Source organism: Lingula anatina, chromosome 1 (genome assembly GCF_051362555.1).
Source record: "Lingula anatina isolate TDL-2025a chromosome 1, LinAna3.0, whole genome shotgun sequence".
Taxonomy (NCBI): domain Eukaryota; kingdom Metazoa; phylum Brachiopoda; class Lingulata; order Lingulida; family Lingulidae; genus Lingula; species Lingula anatina.
In genome coordinates this window covers 32,773,543-32,797,497 of record NC_141767.1, presented here as the reverse complement: position 1 = coordinate 32,797,497, position 23,955 = coordinate 32,773,543, and the positions used below count along the sequence as shown (strand labels likewise).

General features: G+C 35.1%; 2 protein-coding genes across 2 annotated transcripts; one reads left to right on the top strand and one right to left on the bottom strand.

Moving 5' to 3' along the window:
- Window positions 1-10: 10 nt before the first annotated feature.
- Window positions 11-6,840, top strand: LOC106152532 (solute carrier family 15 member 4-like). The gene is made up of 8 exons (XM_086999832.1): window positions 11-622; window positions 1,486-1,666; window positions 2,345-2,471; window positions 2,820-3,000; window positions 3,127-3,198; window positions 3,521-3,752; window positions 4,311-4,406; window positions 4,658-6,840. The coding sequence occupies exons 1-8, from the start codon at window positions 11-13 to the stop codon at window positions 5,032-5,034; spliced, it is 1,878 nt and encodes a 625-aa protein (XP_086855958.1). The 3' UTR covers window positions 5,035-6,840.
- Window positions 6,841-8,068: 1,228 nt separating this feature from the next.
- LOC106173789 (transmembrane protein 132C) lies at window positions 8,069-23,188 on the bottom strand. The gene is made up of 9 exons (XM_086999399.1): window positions 22,984-23,188; window positions 20,351-21,158; window positions 20,051-20,200; window positions 17,793-18,000; window positions 16,189-16,332; window positions 14,363-14,568; window positions 12,025-12,322; window positions 11,564-11,752; window positions 8,069-10,079 (listed from the first exon to the last, which is right to left on the bottom strand). Exons 1-9 carry the CDS (start codon window positions 23,033-23,035, stop codon window positions 8,955-8,957), a joined length of 3,180 nt encoding a protein of 1,059 aa, XP_086855525.1. The 5' UTR covers window positions 23,036-23,188; the 3' UTR covers window positions 8,069-8,954.
- Between the last annotated feature and the right edge of the window lie 767 nt (window positions 23,189-23,955).

The following is a 23,955-nucleotide window of genomic DNA, read 5'->3' as shown; positions in this document are numbered from 1 at the left end:
GAAATCCACAATGAATAACAACAGCGAAAGGAGGCGATTGCTAGCTTCATCGGGACCAGGGCGCTTAAATAACAGAGCAATATGGCGACGCAGATTTGCCTGCTTTACAATACTCTCATCAGAAATGTTCGAGAGAATCGCTTTTTATGGAATCGCAGGAAATCTCGTCTTATTCTTGAACGAAGAACCATATCTTTGGACGTCATACAACTCTGTCAATGCCCAGGCCTTTTTCTTCGGAATTTCATATTTGATGTCTCTGGTCGGGGGTTTCATGGCAGACAGTGGTTGTGGAAAATACAGAAGCATTATTTTGGCCTTTATTTTTTACCTTGGTGGGTATTTGTTTATGCCATTTATGGCGCCGAACCCTTCCAACCTAAAAGCTGACTGGGACTGGGATGTCGTGAAAAATGTTACAAGAAAAAAAGCTCCAGCTTTCTGCAGAACTGAAACCACAGGCTGGTACGTTATAGGCAATAAGAGCTCGAGTGGAGATGATGAGAACCACAGATATCCTTGGACTGAACAGTGTGCGTGGGCAGCATACTTGTCTCTTTTCATTATGGCATGTGGTGTAGGAATCGTGAAAGCAAATTTGGCACCTTTCGGAGCTGAGCAGGTGAAGGGCTGGTCTCTTAGTAACACTGTTGTAATCATTAAAGGAAATGATGATAATAATATGAAACAGTTCACCATGAAGAGATTCCTAGTATATATTACTTTCACGGTTGTGTTTTTGAAATATAAGTAACAGAATGCTGTATATCTCCCACATTAAACATGAAGTGTAAACTAGAACAAGGATCAACAATTGCACTATCATTATCAGCACTTGAAATCAATTAGACCCATGCATGATAATGCAAACAGTTTATCAGTGTTGCAATGATAATGGTATTCTCCTGGATACTTCATGTTGTATACATACATAACTACTATTTGTTTTACTGTTTGAATGCATTCAATTTGGCAGTTCTACATGTATTCAGAGCCAAGCCCCACTGTATCTAAACATTTATCACAATGTCTATTGTTTTCAAAATGATTGCTCTTTCATTTTATCTGTATTAAATGTGATTTTTGTCACATAACAAGGCTTTACAGTTAAGCTAAAATTTTGGTAAATGAATGCAGCTGGTCCAGCGTTGTCAAAACATGCCCTTCCATTGCCCTCTACCAGGGTGGTAGATATTATAGGCAAATTTTCCAAAAGCCAGAGAACCAAATGGCCAGCTATTTATGTAAAGACATATCTGTGAATAACTTGTGAAAAATCAATCTATTGCCCTGGTAGGGGGTACTTCTCCATCTTAACTCTGCATAGCCATGTATTCTGTGACATAAGAGCTCTTTTTATTTTTTCAATGTCTTTTATTTAAAGCAGCTAAATGGTCTACCCACCCCCTCTTCTTCAATCTTTTCAGGTTAATCATGATTTAGTTTTATTGAACTGTGACGGTTTTTTTTTTGTTTTTTTTTCAGGTTCGTCGTGATGGAGCAGAGGTGATGCGGACGTTTTTCAACTGGTACTACTGGTGTGTTAACATAGGGGCATTTTTATCACTTACAATCATAGCTTATGTGCAGCAAAATATCGATTTCTTCCGTGGATACTTAATACCTCTAGTATGCCTTGGAGTCTCATTCCTTCTGTTTGTCATAGGTATTGTATCACTTTTTTACCGTCAGAATATGACACTTACCTTATTACTGTTATTTTGTATATATATATGCAAGGCTTGATAGATTTTTACTGAAATAAATGTTTTGGCCCTGGTGATATTTCAAAGTTTGTTTCCCAGCATATTTCTAGAAAGCATTTTTATCATTTTACCACAAACAAGCAGAGATGGAGAAAATGATGGATTTGCTAAAAAAAAATGTCATTAGGTTCGAGAAATTGCTAACTTATCCAACTTCCATGTTGACAAGGGATTAATTTTCTAAATTATGTTACATGATTGCCTATCAGTTGAAATGGAATTAGAATGTCTGTTTTCGTGTCATTCAGTGTACTAACCTAGTTTAGTGTTGACTCTCAGACTGTTTGAACACATGATGTGTATGATAGAGGATATTCTGTCAGTTATCTTGTCCAATTGTGAAATGAGTGATAAGCCACATTCAGATTGCTTTCAATTGCAGCATCCCACAATTAGCAATCGGTACAAAAAGTGGTTTGTTGGATTTTAAAGGTATCAAATGGGGGTGGGGGGATTGCAATCAGGTGTAGATTTCTAGGACTGGAAACTAAAATGTTATTTGAAACATTACTATGGTGTACTGTAAACTACTTTTTGTTTAATAACATATATGTTGATAATTATTCAATATTTTACAGGTACTCCTGCCTACATTAGGAGGCCGGCTACCGGGAGTGTTCTTACCAATATTTTCAAGATTATAGGTGAAGCATTTAGGAACCGAAGAAATAGAAAAGTAATTGATGGGCAGTTACCTTTCCATAGGTAATTTATCTAGGATGAATAGAAAATAATCGTTGCTTTTTTATTAATATTCTTTGATTCTCATAAATCAGTTGATTGTATCAGTGAGAAAACAGTCCAGCTTTGTAAGTAAATGTTCTGGTGTAAGATTGGTAAATTGCATATTTTGATGAATGTAAAATATGACAACCTTACTCTTTGAATTAAAGATCTGTTCTTTCAGGGTGCAGATCTGTATTATTTCCCCAGTCAACAATTATGATCCATAATTAGCAAATGGGTCTATCAGCATTAGGCTGTTGACTGTTGATCTTCACCCTGATATCAGTGCATTGAGGTAGAATTTTAACTAAACATTGTTAATTGCAGTGAAGAACACGTAGACTCTGCAGACTTGTCGCACAGTAGTAAACCCACAGACTGTCTGGACTATGCCAAAGTGCGCTTTGGAGGCAGCTACCATGAGTCCATGGTAGATGATGTCAAGGCCTTGGGGAAAATTATGATGGTCTTCTCAGCACTCATTCCATATTGGATGGTGTATTTTCAGGTATATAGGAATTTTGTTGTGTGTTGTTTGAAAAAATTTTAAGAACTTTTGCATAAAGAAGTAAAGATAATTTTCTCCTTATTTGAGTTTGGATGAAGTATTATTTTTGGCAATTTCTTTTTTTAGATGGAATCCACATTTCTTGTGCAAGGTCTTCACATGAGTCTGAGTATATTTGAACCCAAAAAGGAATATGACGTAAGTTTATTTAGGCATATTATTGTGTGTTTTAATTAAAATAAGTTTTTGTTTTACATTTTATTTGTTTCAATTACATTTTCATTATTTCCTTTTTTCATTTTTGGGAATGATGAGATGTTCTAATGCAGCTAGTAAGAAAGGTGACAAAATATTTTATAATGATTTTTGAGATTATTTTAAATGTTTTTCAGGAATAAAAAAAGAACTAAGCATTATAAAACATAAGTGAAAAATGCCTCAATGCAAACCTTAAAATCATTATTAATATTCAGTTATTAAATTATTTGAAGTTTTATTTATTTTTATGTTTTCCTTGCAGGTACCAGTTGCCAGTCTTTCTCTTTTTGATGTCCTCTTTTTGTTGTTTCTAATCCCTCTGTTGGACAGATGTGTCTATCCTAAACTTGACCGCTCTGGAAGACAGTTTAGCATGATCTCCCGTATTACAGTTGGACTGTTGTTTTCTGTCCTTGCTGTTGCAATGGCGGGGGGTATTGAGACAATACGATTACATGATGTACATAACAACGGGATCATCATACAGGAAATTGGTAAGTAGTTTAAAAGTTATATTTAAAGGGATAAAAACTCTATGTTTGAGTTTCATATTTCACAATAAATACATTGTTAACACTTCATAGAAGTATAATAAATTCTATTTTACCACCAAATCAGTGGTAACTGCACTTATCCTGAAATCTGTGTTTGCCATCAGTCCATGTGACCTCCATAGATGGCTACCCTTTGTTATAATCTCTAAAGAGATTATTACAAAAAGCCAAATTTTTTTTTAACCATGGACTATCTTTGAATGTCAGAATGGATTCATTGACCATTGGTTAGTATGGAAAAATTAATGTTTACCCAGAAAAATAATTTTTTTGCCAAAACGAACAGTTGTTATCCCTTTAAGAGGAAATTTATTGGCCAAAGAGAACAGTTGTTATCCATGTAAAAGGAAATTGTTTTGTAGTGTGTAATAGAGATTATAATTACTGATATCATGTTAATGCTTTTAAAGATTGTAATAGATGTAAGGGTATTTTTCATTTGAAATGACTTTCCAAATGTTTATTTTACCTTTGATAAATTTACATTCTTGTTTATAGGAAACACTTCATATAATGCTTCACACCTAAGTATCCTGTATCAGATTCCACAGTACTGCCTAATTGGTATCAGTGAGGCTTTTGCCAGTGTCGCAGGTATATGTTACTTGGATAGGTTTATCCTTCTATCTGATTCAGAATTAGGACAGCATGTGTAAAAATTTATAGAAATTGAATGTGAAATGGTACTCATAACCTTTTTCCCTAGATGTTTTCTTGTATTTTACCCACATTGATGTCTTTTCAAATCAAAGTTTCAAGATATCCCAATAAGTCAACAGAATTATAATATATAACTTGACCAAAAAGAACGAAGGTAACGTTGTTTTATATTTTGTTCATTTCAGGTCTGGAGTTTGCCTACTCTCAATCTCCAGCTTCTATGCAGAGCATCATTATGGGGTTGTTTTGGCTTTTTAGTGGAATTGGGGCTTTGCTGGGTACTTTTTCCATGGTTTGGTTCCAGGGTGTGTGGTTTTTTGACCAGGATAATGGAAATATAAACTGTAAGTTTACATGTGGTAAGAATAAGACATGTGAATGCCACCTGGACTACTACTATTACTTTTTAGCAGGGCTCCAGCTTGTTGGACTTCTGATTTTCTTTGTGGCTGCTAGGTATTATAGGCTGGGTGAAGTTAAAAAGAAAAAGAGAACACAAAACGGCCTTGGTAATATAAGCGATGATTCGAGCCACGTGCAGAAAACTATCTTTGATGGATGATAAACGTGATTACCATACTCAATTGGTTTTTCAATGACATCAAGTCAAAACGTACAAAATATGCACTTGGCTTAAGTAATGGCATGTATTTAACATTTAGAACTGCATTCAGGTTTTATCAAGTTCAAACTGTGGGAGAAATTTTTTGTAAATTTTGAAACTTTTTGTATCTTGCCATTAAGCCATATCATTTATTGAGTTTTTAAATTGTTTATGTAAAATGTTACTCTGCAGCATATGCTGTTGATATGTTGAAGTGTTGTTCTTCTTCACCTGAGTTGCTTTTTGTTAGAAGATGAGCCAATATAAGGGCTAGAATTCAGGTTAAAAGTTTCCTATAAGGCCATCTCAGTCTTTGCAGCATGTTATAAACAACAATTTAAACTGATACCCAGATAAGAGCCACTAGAAATAGTCCATATCAAATGTATTATGTACGTCAAAGACTATGACCCCATTTCCATAGATTTTAGATCGATCTATCCCTGTGGGGAGTCTCACTAGATTACTGTCAGCTTAGCCGGCTTAGGCGTCTGTCCCGCCTACTGAAAGCTGTAAGGGGGTAGTTAACTATGGTGCGCGCTCGGCTGACTGCAATTTAGCGTGAACCCCCAGGGAGTTAGGTCGATCTAAATCTTAATCCCTGGATCGATCTAAATCTCTGGGAATACACCTATGATTGTTTGTGCCAAATGGCATATACAGTAATTCCGATATTGCCCGACAGAATACTAAACTTGTAGATATTAAAAGCATAATACATGAAATAGTGTAACTACTATACAACCAAATAATGAGGGTCAATCCTCAAAAAGAGAACATTTTAGTCATGTCTGTGAGCCACATATTTGTTTTGTGTAATATTTGCATGATAGATTTATATTGTTTTTAATCACTGTTGACTTTTTTTCATATTGGAGGGTCATTCAGTATAGAACAGTGCAAAAAAAAAAAAAAATAGGCGAAGTCAAAATTATGCAAATATAACACAATATCTGTTCTTTACTGACTTGAAATTAATGTTCCTCCTTATGGATATGACCCATGACACCATTAGATAGCCATTGTTTTGTCTATATGTGCTTCATTCCTGGCATGTATGTCTAACAGAATTGAATGCCTTGATGTTTTCTTACATGAATGTTGAATAAAATAAGAAACCATTCCATTATATATTTTGTAAAAAAAAAAAAAAACAATTTTACAAATGGACGATAAGATTTTCTAAAATATGCATTTAATTAAATGCGATGTCATGTACCTTATGCATAGTTGTAATCCCTGACCTGAAGTGTTAATGATTTTTACAATTAAAAAAGGTACTTTCATTAGTTTTTGTTGCCACCTGACAGGTACACCCAAACTTTGAATGATAAATGTTCATGTTGGAACATGAGATAAGAGAAAGAATGTTGATGACCATGACAAAATTGCTCTTAGTAAATGAAATGCAGCATTGTCATCATTATGTATACGTTTAAGGTGTGTATTGAACATCAGGATTACATTGATAGTTCAATTCAGATTAGTTTCTTATCATACAGCATTAAATGCCTTAATAGGGTGTTTAGTTCATACGTGTTATTTTGTAGATTGATGAAACAAAATTAATACTCCATTGTGTGAAATTTCAAATGATGAAAAATGACAAATAACGGCTACAGCTACAGTTATTACAGAGGTTCCCATTTGTGGGATTTTTTTGCATTGAAAGGTTCATGTTCCTACTGCTGGCTGGTAGGAATGAAGAGAGTGATGTAGCCTATTCCTCTGAAGGTATTGCGAATAAACTGTCCATTAAAAATAGTGCTTGTTGTTGTTGTATTTTGTTTGGTTTTCATTTTTCTTTGAAGCATACTCGAAATTTAGATTATAAATGTCATCAGAAGCTGATGTTGATAATGCTTGTCCCAGTAATTAGTGACAATAAAAACCAAAACAAGTGAAATTTGTTTTTTTTTCTGTGATGGCCAAGATTTAAGTAGTTTTCACCTCCATTTACATGATGTGTTAGTTGAGCTACCTTTGTTCAGTAATTTATGTGAGACCACCTGATGCATTATTGTGATCCACCTGGTGCATTATATATGATGGTTCAAAAATTTTGTTATCACCTCTAATAGGATGGATTACAATATCTGAAATAAAATGTCAAAATATGCCCTCGATTCGTAAATGTAACACATTTACAAAATATCTGCAGCGTAAACAGTTTTGATAAACACCCAAAACTCTAGTTTCATTTTAAGTGTTTTGGAATTCTCAATTTTATTATTCAGACATGGAACTGTACATTTTCACAAATGATGTTAAACTTGTCAACCATGTTTTTACTTGAGAAGTTCTCATTTTTTGGATGGATTTTTTGTTTCAAGCACACTAACAAGTTCATTTATATATAAGATTTTTTAAAAAAGATTACAGACAGATTACTACTTGGAAGCGTTTTCAACTTACAACATAACTGTTGGCTATAACAAAAAGGTTCTCCACATAGTTTGTACCATAGTCCATCCACAGTTTTTAATTTATTATTATTTTTTTTTTGCTATTAAGATTGATATTTTCTTTTTAGCCAGATATGGTATTTCATTTACAAAACCTTTTGAATAGACAGATTAAATGATATCTAGGCAAATTACATGGGGAGTCTTATCAAATTCTCAAAAAGAAACAACAACAACAACAAAAAAAAAAAAAAAAAAAAAAAGCAATTTTCATGTCAATAACACAAAATGCCTTCATTTCAGCTAAAACTGGTCTGAAACTGAAAATGGTCTTCCTTTTATTTTGCTTTTGTACAGACACATCTGTTTCTGCATATAAAAATGGGTTTGTCAAGAAAGCCCCAAAGGAGCATAATGGTGCAGTTACAAGTGCTGTATATATATATATATATATATATATATATATATATATATATATATATATTCAAATGTTCTCTCACACTGGAGCATTGTTGGCCAAGTTAATGATTTTCATGTCACAAACTCTGATGATATGTTAACAGGAGTTCTAAAAGCAGAAACAGTCATCAATTTTACTCATTTATTTCACATTTGTAATGGAGCTCAACAGGAATAATTTGATGTATATAATGGTATTTACATGATATGAATATGTTACTGATGTCAATAAATACAATAATAAGGAAGTGTTACCAGACGACTGGGTAATCAAACCAGTTGTGAAAACATCTATAACATTTGCACAACTATACAATTACATAATGATCCAACATATTTAACCTGTGAAGTAGCTACACCATTCTTGCTGTCCTTTTCCTCTGCCAAGATTAACCTAATGGATTCAATATTTTTAAGTAGTTTCATAGATTCTTTTAACAGTGATATGAAAACAAATAAAACTTTATTTTCAGTCTATCAGATAAATAATTTTATCTTTTCTAAATGGTCCACCACTTTAAATAGCACAACTGTAGATTTGTTTTTTGACATTTTTAATCTCTACCTTCTACACAACAAAAACATTTCTTCCTTTCTGAAACACAATTCAGTGTTATGCACTGAAGCAGTTATCCTTAATAATTTCTATAGCTTTTCTAGAATTAATCATTAGATTTTTCAAAAAGTTTAGCCATTTTTATTTCATGTCAATTACATAAGAACTATTCTATGGTTATCTTGGCAGGACAAAATTCTTTTACTTATCTCTGGCAAGACAAAGCACACATACTGCACCATACACAAAATATATACATATGAATGACATCTAATGATATCTAATATAACTGAATTTATTTAAAATATGGCATATAACAGAATATTTTTGTAAGTAATAAACGAACACAGTAAGTACTACATATTATCAAGAAATCTTGATATTATAAATACAAACATGTATTTGGGACCCAAAAAGGTATTTTGCTCATCACTCATCTAAGATCGTAATGCACTGTGTTATGCATTTGACTCTTTGAGATTGTCAAAGTACACCAAAATTTCATCATGTGTCATCCCCAAAGCTTCCTGATCCCATAATAAACTGCCATCTGAATGGTCAGCTTCTGCCTCAGGAAGATTGTTTGTCTCTTCCTGTTCTCCACTGTCTCCCTCCTCTTCTTCATCTGCCTGTGGGTTGCTGGTTATACGTATACTACATTCTGAGCCTTTATATGTAGAGACTGCACTAGATCGACTACCAATAGAGTTACGAGCACTGTGAATTGACTGTGAGCTGTGGCGCTTCTGCTCATCAAAGTCTGCCTTTGGCATCAGAGTTTCTGAGCATTGGGTTTTAAAAGAAGTGCGCTCCAGAGTGGAGCTACCAATCCAGACCCAGTCCATAGCCTGGGCAATAGATTCACTACTGTCTTTTGGCACACGCTTACGTCTGTAACGTACAACAAATACAATACAATTGACCAAAAATACAAAGATAGCCAATACAAACACAGCAAGTAAAATATACATTCCAATCTCAAGGGGTGTGATCCCATTCATTTTACTCATTTGCTGTGGCTGTGCTTCTGTCTCTGGCTCAGTTTTAGGCAGAGGTTGGGGCGCAGACTTAGGCAAATTACCCAGATCAATCCCTAGTGGGATGTTTTCCACTCGTTCATATTTATCTTTTGACCTTGACTTAGTCTCCTTCTTTTCTGTTGTTTTATCAAAGTCCTTATTCAGATCAATATGTAGGAAGCCTTTGTCTGTGTAAATCTCCTTTATTTCCCATCTGTCACTTGCACTATTAACTAGAGGGCTAAAATGCCCATCATTCTGCAGATGCTCCCCAAATTGTTCATCTCGGGAGAAATCAACATCCACATAGACATATGTTATAGACAAGGGTTTGGTTTTACGTCGCTGGCAAGATTCATTCACTTCGAGAGTCAATTTGAGTAACTCCCCCTTTCCTTGCCCCACTGCAATGACGTGAGGCTGTGCAGGACCATACAATCCACCCTTGGCTACCACATGGTTGTTCAGAGAAGCAGTATCCAGAGTAAAACTAGAGGAAGGGAAGTAGCGCAGGGGCATCACACTGCCATCAGAGAACTGAACTGATATGTCTAAAATTCCTTCCTGAAAATTTAAAGGAAACAAATTAATGTATTAAGAAAGAGATATTTCATTTGCTCGCTCTTATTTCCTTCCAAAATGGAAATGAAAACAGGGAAATGATCTGGTAGAATAGGGAAACGACTTTCATTTACTTTCACTTTGGGATCATGCTGAATAATACTCATGTTGAAAAGAAATCAATTGCTGCATGTGTCGTGCTGAGAAGCAGTACAGAGCAACTTGATTGAATGAGTTAATTTTCATTTCTCTGCACTTGCACTGAATACAACCTCCCTCAGGACTGTGCTGGTCAATCTAGGCTGTATTTGCATTTTCTCTCAAGCAAAAATAATGGGGAAATTCTTGCATGATTATTTATGCAAAACAATCTGCTCTTATTGTCAAATACTGTAAAATTTGTTTCAGAGCTCCCATATAGGAAAATTGTCATGCACAGTCGATATATCCTAAATAAATAAACATAATGAAAAAAGAGCTTTGCTGAACCTTGTAGAATTATTTTCCACCCAATATAATTACTAAAAGCTGGTGCTTGCTGTATAATATGATTAGGCCACAGTTTTCCATTAGATACACAGAATTCTGCATGGGCAAAGAATAAATCCCTTGACTCTGCATTCATGCATTACGAGCATCATCACTTAATGTAGACCAAAAATCAATACCCTTTTCTAATGACTTTTATGGCACTGAACACACACTAAGCAATATGCGCTTAATTTGAAGGGAGCAGTCTTAGCCATACTACTAACATGACTGATGGTGCATGATCTTTTATGTCTAGGGAATCTCATCAATATACTGTTTCATAATGGGACGCTTGTGTGCCAAGCCTAGCTATATGACAAATCCTTAGCACAAAATATGAATCCTCCAAAATGTGCCAATTCTATATGACACACCCTAATAAGCATCAAATATGACATTCCGAAGTGTTACATGTATTTTAGTCAGTGGATTTTAAGGTCACACAGTACAAAGTGGGGCTTTTTTTTACTCAAATGCTGCATCAAAAGGAAAATGTGGTCAACTCCAGATGTGCTTACTTGTTTTCATAGTCACTTCCCGCCATGCGGGGGAAGTATGTTTCCTTCCCCATTTACAAACACATGCACAGTTGTCTGCTTGTTCCAAGGTTATGCATAAACATCTCTGTTTTATATCAATTAAAGACATGTATACACAAGAATTTAAAGGGAAATTTAGTTCTCCTCCAAAACACCAGACCTTCCAAATATCTGACCATTAGCACTGGAACTTTTTATGTCCATTCAACCTGGCATAAAATTCTGAAATATTACCTCCCATACACATCTAGGTAAAGTTGTGCAGATGAAATGATACAAACTTGAATCTTTGCCAAAATTCTGATGTTTAAGCACCACTTGTCAGAGATGCAAAGAGCACAAATCGACCAAACTGAATATCATTTATGCAAGGAAAAGATACACAGAAATAAAGAACTGGCCCTTCAGTCAATTTACCTGGTATTTCCTTTGCAGCTGCTGTTCTATCTTGATGTTAGCAACATAGGTGTTGGCCATTTCTTGCCAGGGGTCTATGGTTACACTTAAATTAGTTACCATGGTGACCAATAATTTTTCCAGGGATACTTTGTCAGTGCCCACACGCACTTCACACGCACCCACCACACGTCCATTTGGAGAAAGAACCTGGTGTAGAAATTTGTAATGAAATTGCTTTATCCAATATAACTCAAGGCATTTTAAATCACGTAACAGATACACCAAAAAAGTATTTTGATTTTCTCTCTTTTTATTGTTCTGTCTACCTTATATAATAAATTTATTCCATAGAACCATCAAAATAAAGCAATTTATATTTCCTCTAGTTTATATTTCAATCGAGGGAAATGTGTTTCTGCTGACCTTTGTCTTAAAACACAAATTGATAGAAGAAAATCTAATGAAAATCAATCTCTTACTTGAACTTCAGTAAGTCCTTGGCGTTTTCCTTCTACCAAACGGCCACGAAGGTCAGCAATACTTGAATCAGCTATCCTCAACTGGTTGGCAATGAGATCTGTTACACGCACTGAGGCTTTTTTCAGTGGTAAATATTCATTTCTGTCACCTCTGGGGATGCGGAACTTTGCATAGACTTCCACTAAAGACTGCTGATACCTTAACCGACATGGATTGTTGGACTCTGCACTGTCTGCAAATGTCTTCCCCTTGCGGGACTTTTGCATGAGCAGCCCATGAGTTACTGGGCCAGTTTCTCTATAAGACAAAAATTAATTTTAATTATTACACAGCTGCACAAGAATATATCTTTTAGAAATATAGAGCTGCTGAAATATTGTAATATGAACAAAGTGTAACATTCCGAATACGTTTGGTTTTGAGTAGAAATGTAACCAGCTGAGGGTAAGCAACACACATTTTCTAATGTTCATAATATCAATTAAAAAACTGTTTCCATGGCATTTTCATGTGTTTGTGAAAGTATGCTTGACTGAATGGCAGCCCAACTGGCTGGAGCAGGTAAAAGAAAACAAATGCAGTGAATGTGATGAAATCAAAGGATTCACAGTGGTGTTTTGTTACACAGCAGGCAGGGACTGCTGAAAGATGTTTTCTTCCCAGTATCCTTTCCATAATGTAAAAACTGACTGTGCTGTTAACTTTATGTAACAAATATTGGTCATGGGTTTCAAATAGGTCTCTTTTGAATGGAATAACTTCATGGAAAATTGTGGTTAAAATATGTGGCTGAGAGTGGTTTACAGAAAGGTTATCCCCCATGCTGAGGCAAACAGATACCACTAACTGTACAAGAACTAATCAATATCTCTATAGCTGAAAATGGAAACATGACTTTTGGGAATCAGATGTGCCACTGTTTATCAAGGGTTTAAAAGATAACTCCTTCACTCAATATTGGTGAGAATGTCATCCAATTCGTACAAAATGCACTCCAATAGAACCTATTTGGACACCGATATTTGTTTATAAATATGACTGGTTACACCGAATGAGCTTAAACCATTAAAAAAAAAAAAGAGAACATTGGACTTGATATTGAGTAACACAGTGTACGTTGCATGGACCACATACCAACCCCTTTGATTCTCCAGCCCTATTATTTACCACATCCTATCTTGATACATCTTGGATAGTGGTTGAATTGTACTAGCATCCATCACTGACTGGGATTTATTACTTTTGACATGATACAGCCTAGAGTGAGGACCGTATGAAGTGACGTCTGGCTTTGCTCCGCTGCACTCCTATCAAGTCCCAAACCAGTTTATAGCAGGCACGCAGGTACATCAAAGGTTCCTTTAACAGGTATTTGACCCCCTGCCCTCCCTCTTTTGTGATATTGAGAGGCATTTTTTCCACACCAGCTCTATTGCCAGACCCATCCATCATTGAAGATATTAAATTAATGTGCCACAAATACGGGACCAAACACCTAAATGCCACATAAACTGGCATAGAAGACACTATTGGACCACCACATTAATTTTTTCAAGCATTAAATACTACCTAGAAAAATAAATCAACTACAAACAAAGGGATGGTATCATTTTACTACCAAACAAAGTGTTACCATCCCCATTAAACTTCTAATTTCCTCCACATTTTTCAAAGCGACGCCACTTAAGGAGACCTCTTGAACATTATCCACAAAAAAGTCACATTTTTTTGTTATACAAGTGCTTCCTCTTAAAACACTGAAGAATCTATGATATATTTTCATTCCAGGATGCCGTGCCCTTCTTCATTATGAGACTGACTGGCCTTTGAAGTGAACACTTGGCATTTTATATTTACTGGTATATGCATAAACCCCCTAAGTTTGTAAATGTCAGAATACAATTGTGGATTAGATTCAGTGGCCCAGTCCTGTACTTCAAAAAACCTCACACCATGCTTGTTTGCAATTTTTGTGTCTATGTTGTATTATCTTTTATTTCTCAACAACAACGTCAACAAAAATCTTAATGTTAACCTAACATTCACAATGAACACTGATTATATTTCACTTTTTTATAAAAAGAAAAGACCTTTAAAAACTGCTGAAAACTATTGATTGCTTTGTTGCTCTTCAGTAAGATAACCCACCACCTTACCCACAAACAAAGAATCAGAAGCTCAACACTTCTCTTTTTTTACTGAAGGCACTTTGATCTTGGCCCAGCTTTGTTATTGACTAGCCAGGAAAAAAAAAAACCCTACTACTACAACTCTGAATAATTCACTGCCTCCTGTATAGACAAGATTTTATCACTTAAGTTCCTGCACAGGTCCTACCTCTTCTTCCTCCCTGGCGGCACTTTCCAAGCCTTGATCTGACTGAGTTTGTTGTCTGATAGAACCACTTCAAGAGGAAAATCTGGCACCCAGACTCTAAAATTTAGTTCTTGAGAGAAGGTCCCACATGACAGAGTGATGGTGACTTGATCACTCCCTGTGCTCTCTGTGCCGTCTAAATACACATCAAGGCAACTGCTGGACACCTAAAACAACCAAGAAATAAACAAAACATAAGCCTTAGTTATTATTATTCTGTTACAAGTGACATAAATCAGAAATTTGCCAAAGCCATCTTGCATTTAAAAAACAATGTTTCTCATTACATAAATGTACAAACAAAGTCAAAAGAAGACTACTTTTATAAATTAATGATATCTGAAACATAATGTTGTCTGGGTTTTCTTAAAACATTTTTTTAACAAAATGATGACAGTGTTGTAAGTCTAGACCCCCCCTTAACTTGCGTACAGTTGTGTTTTTCTGCAGCTTCTAGTAGACTGTCAGAAAAATGAACTTTTGTCTGACTGAAGTTGCAAATGCAGCAATTATTAGCTATGGGATGCCTCTTGGCACTATCTTTCAATCCTTTTAAATACAAGGTTGGATAATAGAATTTATCACGTTGCTCTCAATATGACAATCGATATCTGATATTATTGCAACCAACCTTAAAAATAATTGAACATTGTGCTTTGCAAGATCAATATTTAGTTTTTCATTAACAAAGCACTGATTTGATTATGGATACAAGAAAAAGGCATCAGCAATCAACGTTGTATTGAAATCAATGAAATGAAAAATATCCAGCTGCTACAAGTTGCCAATCAGAACTACATTCAAAACAACATGAAATGACTACAAGACATGGGACTTTTTTCACAGGCAAAATACATTTTCCTAGGATTAATCCATCATTCAGTTTAGATCACATTGTAAAAAACATTTGGAGTTTCAAAAGTACTTTAACAGTCTTCTCAGCTTTTACATACATTAATGAATAATGACTGTCGGTACCTCTTTCACTTCATATTTACAAACCATTTTTAATGGCACACAACCTGTTTCAATGGCATAGATAGTGTTATTGACTGGTTCATTGGTCCTGTTAAAACCTTCTGGACTAATTGGTCTCTTTATGTTTTAAAACAGTGCTGTAATCAATATCTTTCTTCTATCATGAAAGCCCACAGAGGTCAGATCACAGGTGTAGTTTAGTTTTCAACTCGGCGCTAATGCCAACCAGAAAGATATCTATTGGGAATAAACTGGTAAAATCGCTGTTGGAAATGAGCACATTTGGACCATCTCTAGAGGAAACATTTCCTGTAAGCTTTTACACTATAATGGAAATCAACATAACTGTGTAAAGTACCCCTGGAAAAAGCTGCGATGTGGTGGCACCCAGTGGAATGGATTTCTTCAGTAACAACTGCTTGATGCTCTCAGGGCTCAGAAAGATCGATTCCCATGTATACAACATACTATCTAAAACACTACCACTTGAATAACACAAGATGAAGAACAAAAAGCATTTTTCTATGAGATTAGGCCAATTTCTTAAATCTCAAAGCACATGACCGCATGTGTGCTTGTGCCAGGGATTGTAAATGGGCTCAATACCTTAAGTACTGAGCTGAAAAAAACTTTCATCCAGGGGCATCTACTTTCCATCCAATAATGAATACTTTTCCTCGCCACTGATATATTATGGTTCTCAAATAATCATAAATATTATATTATGAGAACAATGCATAATCTTTCAAAGCAACAACAGAATCAAAACAAAAGTTGTGTAAAAATGTATCTGTACTACATGTACTCACCTTTAATGCATCAGGCATGTTAGATACGCAGGTACAAGTTGCCCTGATGTCTTTCACAGTACCACCCTTACTCACACCAAAGACATTCAGGGGGAACATTTGCTGCTTTCCAGTTAAAATGGCAGTATTGATCAGTTCTGTGTTCTGTAATGGAAAAGAAGAAAAAATACTTTAAATATGTATGTTTTTCTCACCAACCCTACAATCTTTATGCTTTTAATAAAATATTTTTGGTAATTATTCTCTAAATTAAACAATATCAATTTGACAAAATCCAAATAACAAGAGCAAGTTGTTGTGTATGAGTTTTCTTGGGGCGTATTTGGCAAATATGCATAGATATACTGCACTTCCTCCCAAAAATCCATTTTCATTCCATTCTAATTTACCAAACCATATTATCTCACGCTGTTTCTTATTCAAGTTCTGTATTGAACACCATTACTGAAAATGTGCAGTTATTCATCTCCCTTCTGCTAGTCCCCAAGATATAAATGTTAGCACATGCTTCACCTACTGCCATATATTAACCCAATATGCTGTGGTATTTGGATTATTTGGACCTCAGAGTGAAAAGAGGTGGTTGAAATCAGTCTGACTTGTGATCTGAGGTACAATAAAAATAAAGTATTTTAAGGCTGTTGAAGTCTAGCCAATGGTAACAACCTTAGATTACTTGTATATAAGTTTATTTTGATTTCAACCTCAGTTATTCTGTCTTAGCCAAGGTATGTAGGTACACAACATATATCTAAAATCTAAAGCACTGGTAAAGTCAAAATGGCCGTAGAATGCCCACTTTCAAAACAACCTCAATTTATAATGGCCACAGGGGTAAAACTAACCATCTCTACTTAAGTAATACAATCATTGTGAAAAGATCTTTTCATTCTCAAATACACATTACATAGCATGCTGAAATTGATAGTTCAAGTGTACCTCTCCACAATAAAAGAGAGAGAGAGATTCAGGTACTAAAGGACACTTTAATGGCACTGTAACATGAATAGGAGCTTGTGGTCCCTTTGAAGCTCCATACTTATTGTTAATGAGTATTTATGTATTTCATCTTCTTTTGTCATGATAGCTCTTGCACTGTCATTATGATTAAGCATGCACATTTTCATGTCTAGCAAATTCAGGTGCATGACAGTACTTTATTCATGAATATATTCCAAGCCTACCCATTAATATGCACAGGATCCATATATCTTTATGCCTGGTTAAAATATTTTCAATTTTATAGCCCATAAAACAGAATGAAAGGTTTATGTGTAAGAGGAATGGAGAGCTGGAGGTTTAAACTCCTGAAGACTGGCCAAAGGCTAGTCAGCTGGTTTTTATGTTCAGTATATAATGCTCAAACAGAAATGAGATGACAATGACCAAATCTGAACAGAGGGTATGCTAAACGACATGAAGGTGTTAGTATTTATTAAAACAGTCTACCTCTCTATCTACCTTTAACAGAACAGTAATCCCACATAAAAAACAGAATATTATAAAAAATAAAATTAAAAAAGGCAAAAAAAGTGTTGAGCCAAATATAATTTAAGATATAAATTATATATTTGTTATAATATACTAAATACTTCCCCACTTACATGTGTCACTGGGATAACTGTTTGTTCTGTATCTGGATATAATGGAATTCTAGCAACCACTCTAGCACTCCAGTTATTTCTTTTTTGCCTATGCTTCTTCTTTGCTTTAATAGGATTCTTATATTCAATGCCAAAGGCAAGTCTTCCTGTCTGCTCATCTTCAAAATCATCATCCACTTTCACTGTGAAACGCAAAACCTCTTGAACACTGAAATTTCAAAAGGTACAGGAATTCATATTTATCATTTAACACTGCTATATAAAAATACTATTACAATGCAATATCTGAAACACAAGTAACAGGGAAAACAATGACATGAAAAAAATAGGGCATGGGGATTGATTTTAAATTTTTATAAATACTGACATTTAAAAAAGGTGCACCTGTAGAAATTCTCATATATATATATATATACACGATTTTTCATACTGCTAAAGTCACCCACATTAAAAAATCTGAGGTGAAATATCTCTAGTTGAAACACGGAACAAAAAATATTAAAGCAAAACCCACACACATTTTTCATGTTCCCCCCTCAATTCCAACATACCATATACTAATATTAATTGAAACAACTTAAAAGTTTTTTTAAGTAACAATCAGAGGTACAAAAGAGCTTTTTCCATTGTTGCATTCCAGGTCAAGTGCCCTAGTGCTGAAATTGGATAGGAGAGTTTACAGAAAGACCCTTCAGTCTGGCCCTGTCAATAGTTGGAAGAAGCATGTTATGAATACAAACAACTTGAGACCACATACTGCAGAGCCAGGAATGAGGAGAGAAGAAAAAGAAGGGTGGTAGAATAACAAGCTTAAGAGTTTCTACCTGACTGCAATTTAATTTTGTGGACTACTGCACAAATATAATCTTAATGTTTCCCCAAATGCATTGTTCCTTCCTACTTTTAGGAGATGAAGTGATGAAATATGGGACTTTTCAAACCTGTTACAGAGTTGAGGTGTCTGACTACAAGTTGATTAGAAAATGCAATGATTGATTGATCTATTCCATTTGGACACAATCTATCATATTCGATTCAATGGCTTCCATTTCTCCTAAATATTAAATAACAAAGTAAGTCATGCAAAATGGCTGGACTATGATACAAGAAACTAAACAGCAACTCTTGAAATTAATGCAGACAAAAAAGGCCAACACCTCTGACACTAAGGAGTAAACAAAAAGCTCAACCGTCTTTTCTCTAAAGCCTTTCAGTGTAGGTAATGGTCCATAGACCAGGGAATGAAATATTAACAGGGTCTAACACTCCCATTTAGTAAGATTAACCCTCTTATTAGATGGAAATGGATTCTGTGTTATCAATATTCCTTCACACCTGCACTGTTGTCTACAGTTACAGGGACATTTACTGTTCATTTAGATAAATATTTGTAGCGCAAATGCTCAGTTGGTTTATATCTTCTATATATTCAACATGCCCAAGAATGCCGCATGACAGATGGACAACCAATATCCACACGTCTAATGAACATTTTTCTTGCAGCTGAGCCCCCTTAATTCCCTCAGATAATTCTAATTCTCTGCTGTTGAGAAAGGTTCTACGATCAATTGAGTATGTTTGTTTTAGCATCAGATAATGATAAGGAAAGCCCATCTTACACTGACCATATTGATAGGATTGAGTAAAGTAAGATACATGGACTTATGAGTTATATCACACTCCTTTACATCTTCCTATAATCATCTGCGTCACCTGATAATCCTTTTTAAAGAATGGCAACTTTACCATGCAATTTACAAAACCGCTCCCCTCTCATCATTTAAAGACTACCCCTTCAGTGGCCAGCTTAAACCAGAAAATATGAAATGACCCAAGTTTGCTGACTTATAGCAATCAAAATGAGTTCTGTTACTATCTAGGGATCCCAATTCATACTGCAGAGAATTAGGCTCCTATTTTGCTAGAAATGTGCAATGTATATAGTCTGTCTGGAAGCCAGTTTACATAGATTTACAAACATGTATAAATCAAGCAAGCAAGCAGCCCCAAGTAATGAAACATGCCTTGATGATGGAAAACACATAAGGTATCAAGAGAACCAATTCCCAATGGAAGCTGAAGGACATTAGAAAGTTAAGAGATGCATGAAAAAAAGAGAGAAAATTATCTCCCTCTGACTTGTAGCATGAATAATGTATTTAAGTTGATGGTCATCACAAACTTAACACAAAAAGTACTAGGATTATATAATAAAATAAGAATTATTAGTGACAAGAAATTATAATTCCACAAGTTACCTTGACTTCTTCGTGTAATGTTCTGCATCTTTGACAAATGCTGTAACCATGCCACTTTTATGCTTGTGGTTCAAACTGAGCTGCACCCTCCAAATACTAGGGTTTGAGGACTTGGCATCCAGAATTCTAAGACCTTTTCTTGCTTTTGTGCTGGAATGAATATACAAATATTTCAGTCAAAAAACAAAAGAAAAAAAGACATTTTACTTCGATGAAGCAATATTTATACATAACAACAACTGTTGAAATTTAATTTCTGATAAAAAATAAAAATGGTTAAGTAGAAAGTGAAACACTTACTGTATAGAAAAGGCCCTAAGGTAGGACTCTGCCTGTAATAAGACTGGAACTTCAAAAGTGGCTCCTGCAGGGAAACCTTCTGTGGGAATATCAATGACTAGTAAATCCCCCTGGACCCTACGGTATCTCACATCCAGGGATTGCGCAGAGGGTTTATTGGGAACTAAAATCACAGATGAGAGAAAATGCTTCTGTATGTGTAAAACATCCTCTTCTTTAGTTTTGCTGGGCAGGATTGAGTTTGTAGCACTGACACAGGGAGAATTAATATCCACTGTGTGGAGAGAATGGTAGACATTTGCTGTGACAGTTGAATTATTCCACCATGCTGTTGGCAAACTGAGTTTTAATAAACATAAAGGATCATCCTCTTTGATCTCGCAAGAGGAGGAAACTTCACTCAAGTCTTTCTGTACATAGACTGATAAGCACCACTTTTGTCGGTTTCGAGTCTTGTACTTGTTTCTTTGGCTTCCATGACTAGCATGGGAAAGCACCAAAACTGTAGCAGAATTGTGTGGTATCTCCTTTCTGATGATGTGAACACTGACATCCATTCCTGGAAAAAGCAGTCCTGCCGGCTGTTGGGCTGATGCATTGGTTTTATTGGCATAGAAATGTGGTGTGGAGCCCTCTGCAATAAGAGGGCCATAGCTAGCCCTTAAGGTGGCCACTTTGCCTGCCGTCGGCACCACAAACAGTTCCTGCTGGACTTGGCGGTCATGATTGTTCTTTTTGAGTAATGGTGACTTGACAAAGTAACCATCCCCCAGATGACTGAAAGTGACATCAACAGCCTGGGACAAACCTGAAAAACACAAACAAAACTTCTAAAAATGCCACCTCTGTTTGGAGTAATTTTATAACCTTCTAAAAATCCGTCTAGCGTCAATTCCCAATTGCCTTTAAAATACAACTTTCAAATATAATATTATTATATAATACTATACAAATTTAACTTTCATCCACACCTGATATTCTCTTGACACAGTTGGCCTTTTTGGAAAGATCGTAAACAATTTAATTAACAACTTGAAATTAAAATTTTCATTTGACATAATGCATTTAGTTTTTGAAAATTATTACGTATGTTTTATTACAGTGGGGCACAGCTTAAAGATGTAAGTTCTTATTCAGCTTTTGAACTGATATCCACACCAGTATATTTGAACTCTAGCCATATATCTTCCAGCATTAATCAGGCATCAGGTTCCAGGTCCTATTGAATGCAACACAAAACAACTCAAACCAAGGCAGATAAGGGGCGCTTTACTTGAATTATTTATGATCACCAGTCTCCTTTTAATGAGAAGCAATCAAGAGCAACTAGGGGAAGGAAAACCACTGCCTAAACATAATGCTCCTAAAGAAATATGAGACAGACACTTAATAGCATAGGACAAGAGTACAAGTATATGGTTAACTGCATGAAAATTGAAAGGAACTAATTAAATGTGAAACAATTTAGAACTGATCAAAGAGCTTTATAACCCAGTGTTTGAAAAACATCAAAAATTGTGCTCTGTAATGGAGATGAACCCTTTAAGTGAACTGTCTGTCAGGTGTAATTAGAAGGTAAAATAACCAGCTTGCCTAGCCCCTACTTCCAACATAGCTATGTTGTTCTAATACCACCCCTAATCAATTCCTCCTTGGGGTGTGTAGATGAGACTGTTTGCTCATACAACTTCTAGATTAGCCTTAAATACAAAATTAAACAACCATGACCTGATTTTGCAGTAATCTCTATCTCTTAAAACTTCTATTACTCTTATCACACTGGTTAGAACCGTAAGAATCAAACGGAAACCGACTGGTATCCTACTGATCAAAGCGAATTTGTGAAGAGATGGTTCATCAAATGGAAAACTGTAAATATATAATAATTTATAGTGGACCATTGTATTTTTAACTTTACTGCCTACACATGTTAAAGAAATCAAGACTCAAATGTTTTTTAGTGAAAAATACTCAGATGATCAAAAAATACGAAAATTCTCCCTACATCAACTTAAAAGCTGAAGGAAGACATAATTTTAATTAGTATTCAATCTTTACACATGAAATTCATATTAAAAAAATAAATACTTTTTTTTTCAAAACTGTATCATTATATAAAAATCCAAAGAAAAATGCTCCACAGAATTTTTTACAGGTATCAACTTTTTGTACCATATCTGCGATTAAAATTCCAACAAATAGATACATAAATTAACAAAGTATATTTATCATACCAAGTCATAAATTTGCAATAATTGATTTTCAACTTGACTCCTTTTGACTTGATCACATCATGCAAAACCAATTGTGCCTTATTCAACTACGCTAATAAAGAACAACACACTTGAAGACGATGTTCATTAAACGGTCTAACGTGTATCCTTACTACACGCCGACGCTTCAGATAACGTATTTCACACATTTAATACAATATCACTGGATACAATAATAAAACGGTAATTTCCCATCATCTTTTATAAGACAAAACCCATATATTTCAGAGCAAATACCATGCGCAATCTAGTTATTTGGGGAATGCTCTGACTTTATGTTATAACGAACGAGTTGCATTTTTAAGCAGACGAACTACAGAGGATTAACTGCAGTCTCTGACAAACAAATAATACACTCACCCAGCAAAGCTGATGTCCAGAGATATGCCCAAATCGGCCACAGATCAGCCATTCCAATCCATCTGGAGCAGACACCTCCAGTAAGATTCAAGATGATCAAGCAACTTTAACTTCCCGTTCACAACATTCCTCGCCTCGCCAACATCGTATTCTGCCTGATCACTTGCACTCAACCTGAATGCTAAGATATGATAAACACATGTGCAAGTAGTCCACGCACCGGTCCCATGTATCCTTGCGCGAATGGAAAAGGACCAAAATAGTTCATTTCATTTGCCCACTTTGAAGCATATATGTTCCATTCATTAAAATTTTTACTACTCTTGTGGTAATGAACCTCATTTTGTCGAATGAAACAATGACTCCAATATGCAGACAAAAAATGAACGTGTTTTACACAATAATCTTACTTTCATTATAAACTATGCTGCTGCTGCCATCTTTTATCAAAACACGCAGTCTTGGCACTGCGGCTATAGTTTCACAGTAGGGTTTAAACGCATTTTTTCCGTGATTTCCTCCGCCAAATAGAATTTTCCTCAAATAAGAAGAAATTTTGCCCAACTATTTGTTCGACTCATCTCTGCACTTTGGTTCGACCGTTTATACAATTTCTTTGTTCAATAATAATAATAATAATAATAATAATAATAATAATAATAATAATAATAATAATAATACATGTAATAATGATAGATTCAGTTCTGAATATCTGAATACCTGGCAAGTAACTGACACCGCTTGCCGTCCTCAACATTTTGGAAGAAAATATCAACAACATGATAAATGTTATCATTTTTACGCTCTGAATTGAAAAAAAATTATAAATATTGCAGGATATGTAGACAAGCATGTAGAAAATACGATTTTGGGGTATTTCCAAAAAGCAATAATATATACCCCTTATTGAAAAAATTCAAAGGAGAACAAATCTGCTGTATCCCGTTACAGTCAAATGCCGCACAGGGGAAT

What these genes read in the sequence shown, in the direction of transcription:
- LOC106152532 (XM_086999832.1), top strand. Translation starts at nt 11, where the DNA reads ATGAATAACAACAGCGAAAGGAGGCGATTGCTAGCTTCATCGGGACCA. An exon ending in ATTCCTTCTGTTTGTCATAG is followed by an intron (nt 1,667 to 2,344) that starts GTATTGTATCAC and finishes AATATTTTACAG; the next exon opens with GTACTCCTGCCTACATTAGG. An exon ending in GGGCAGTTACCTTTCCATAG is followed by an intron (nt 2,472 to 2,819) that starts GTAATTTATCTA and finishes TGTTAATTGCAG; the next exon opens with TGAAGAACACGTAGACTCTG.
- LOC106173789 (XM_086999399.1), bottom strand. Translation starts at nt 23,035, where the DNA reads ATGGCTGATCTGTGGCCGATTTGGGCATATCTCTGGACATCAGCTTTG. An exon ending in CAGTTATCCCAGTGACACAT is followed by an intron (nt 16,333 to 17,792) that starts GTAAGTGGGGAA and finishes TTTCCATTACAG; the next exon opens with AACACAGAACTGATCAATAC. An exon ending in AAGGACTTACTGAAGTTCAA is followed by an intron (nt 11,753 to 12,024) that starts GTAAGAGATTGA and finishes TTTCTACACCAG; the next exon opens with GTTCTTTCTCCAAATGGACG.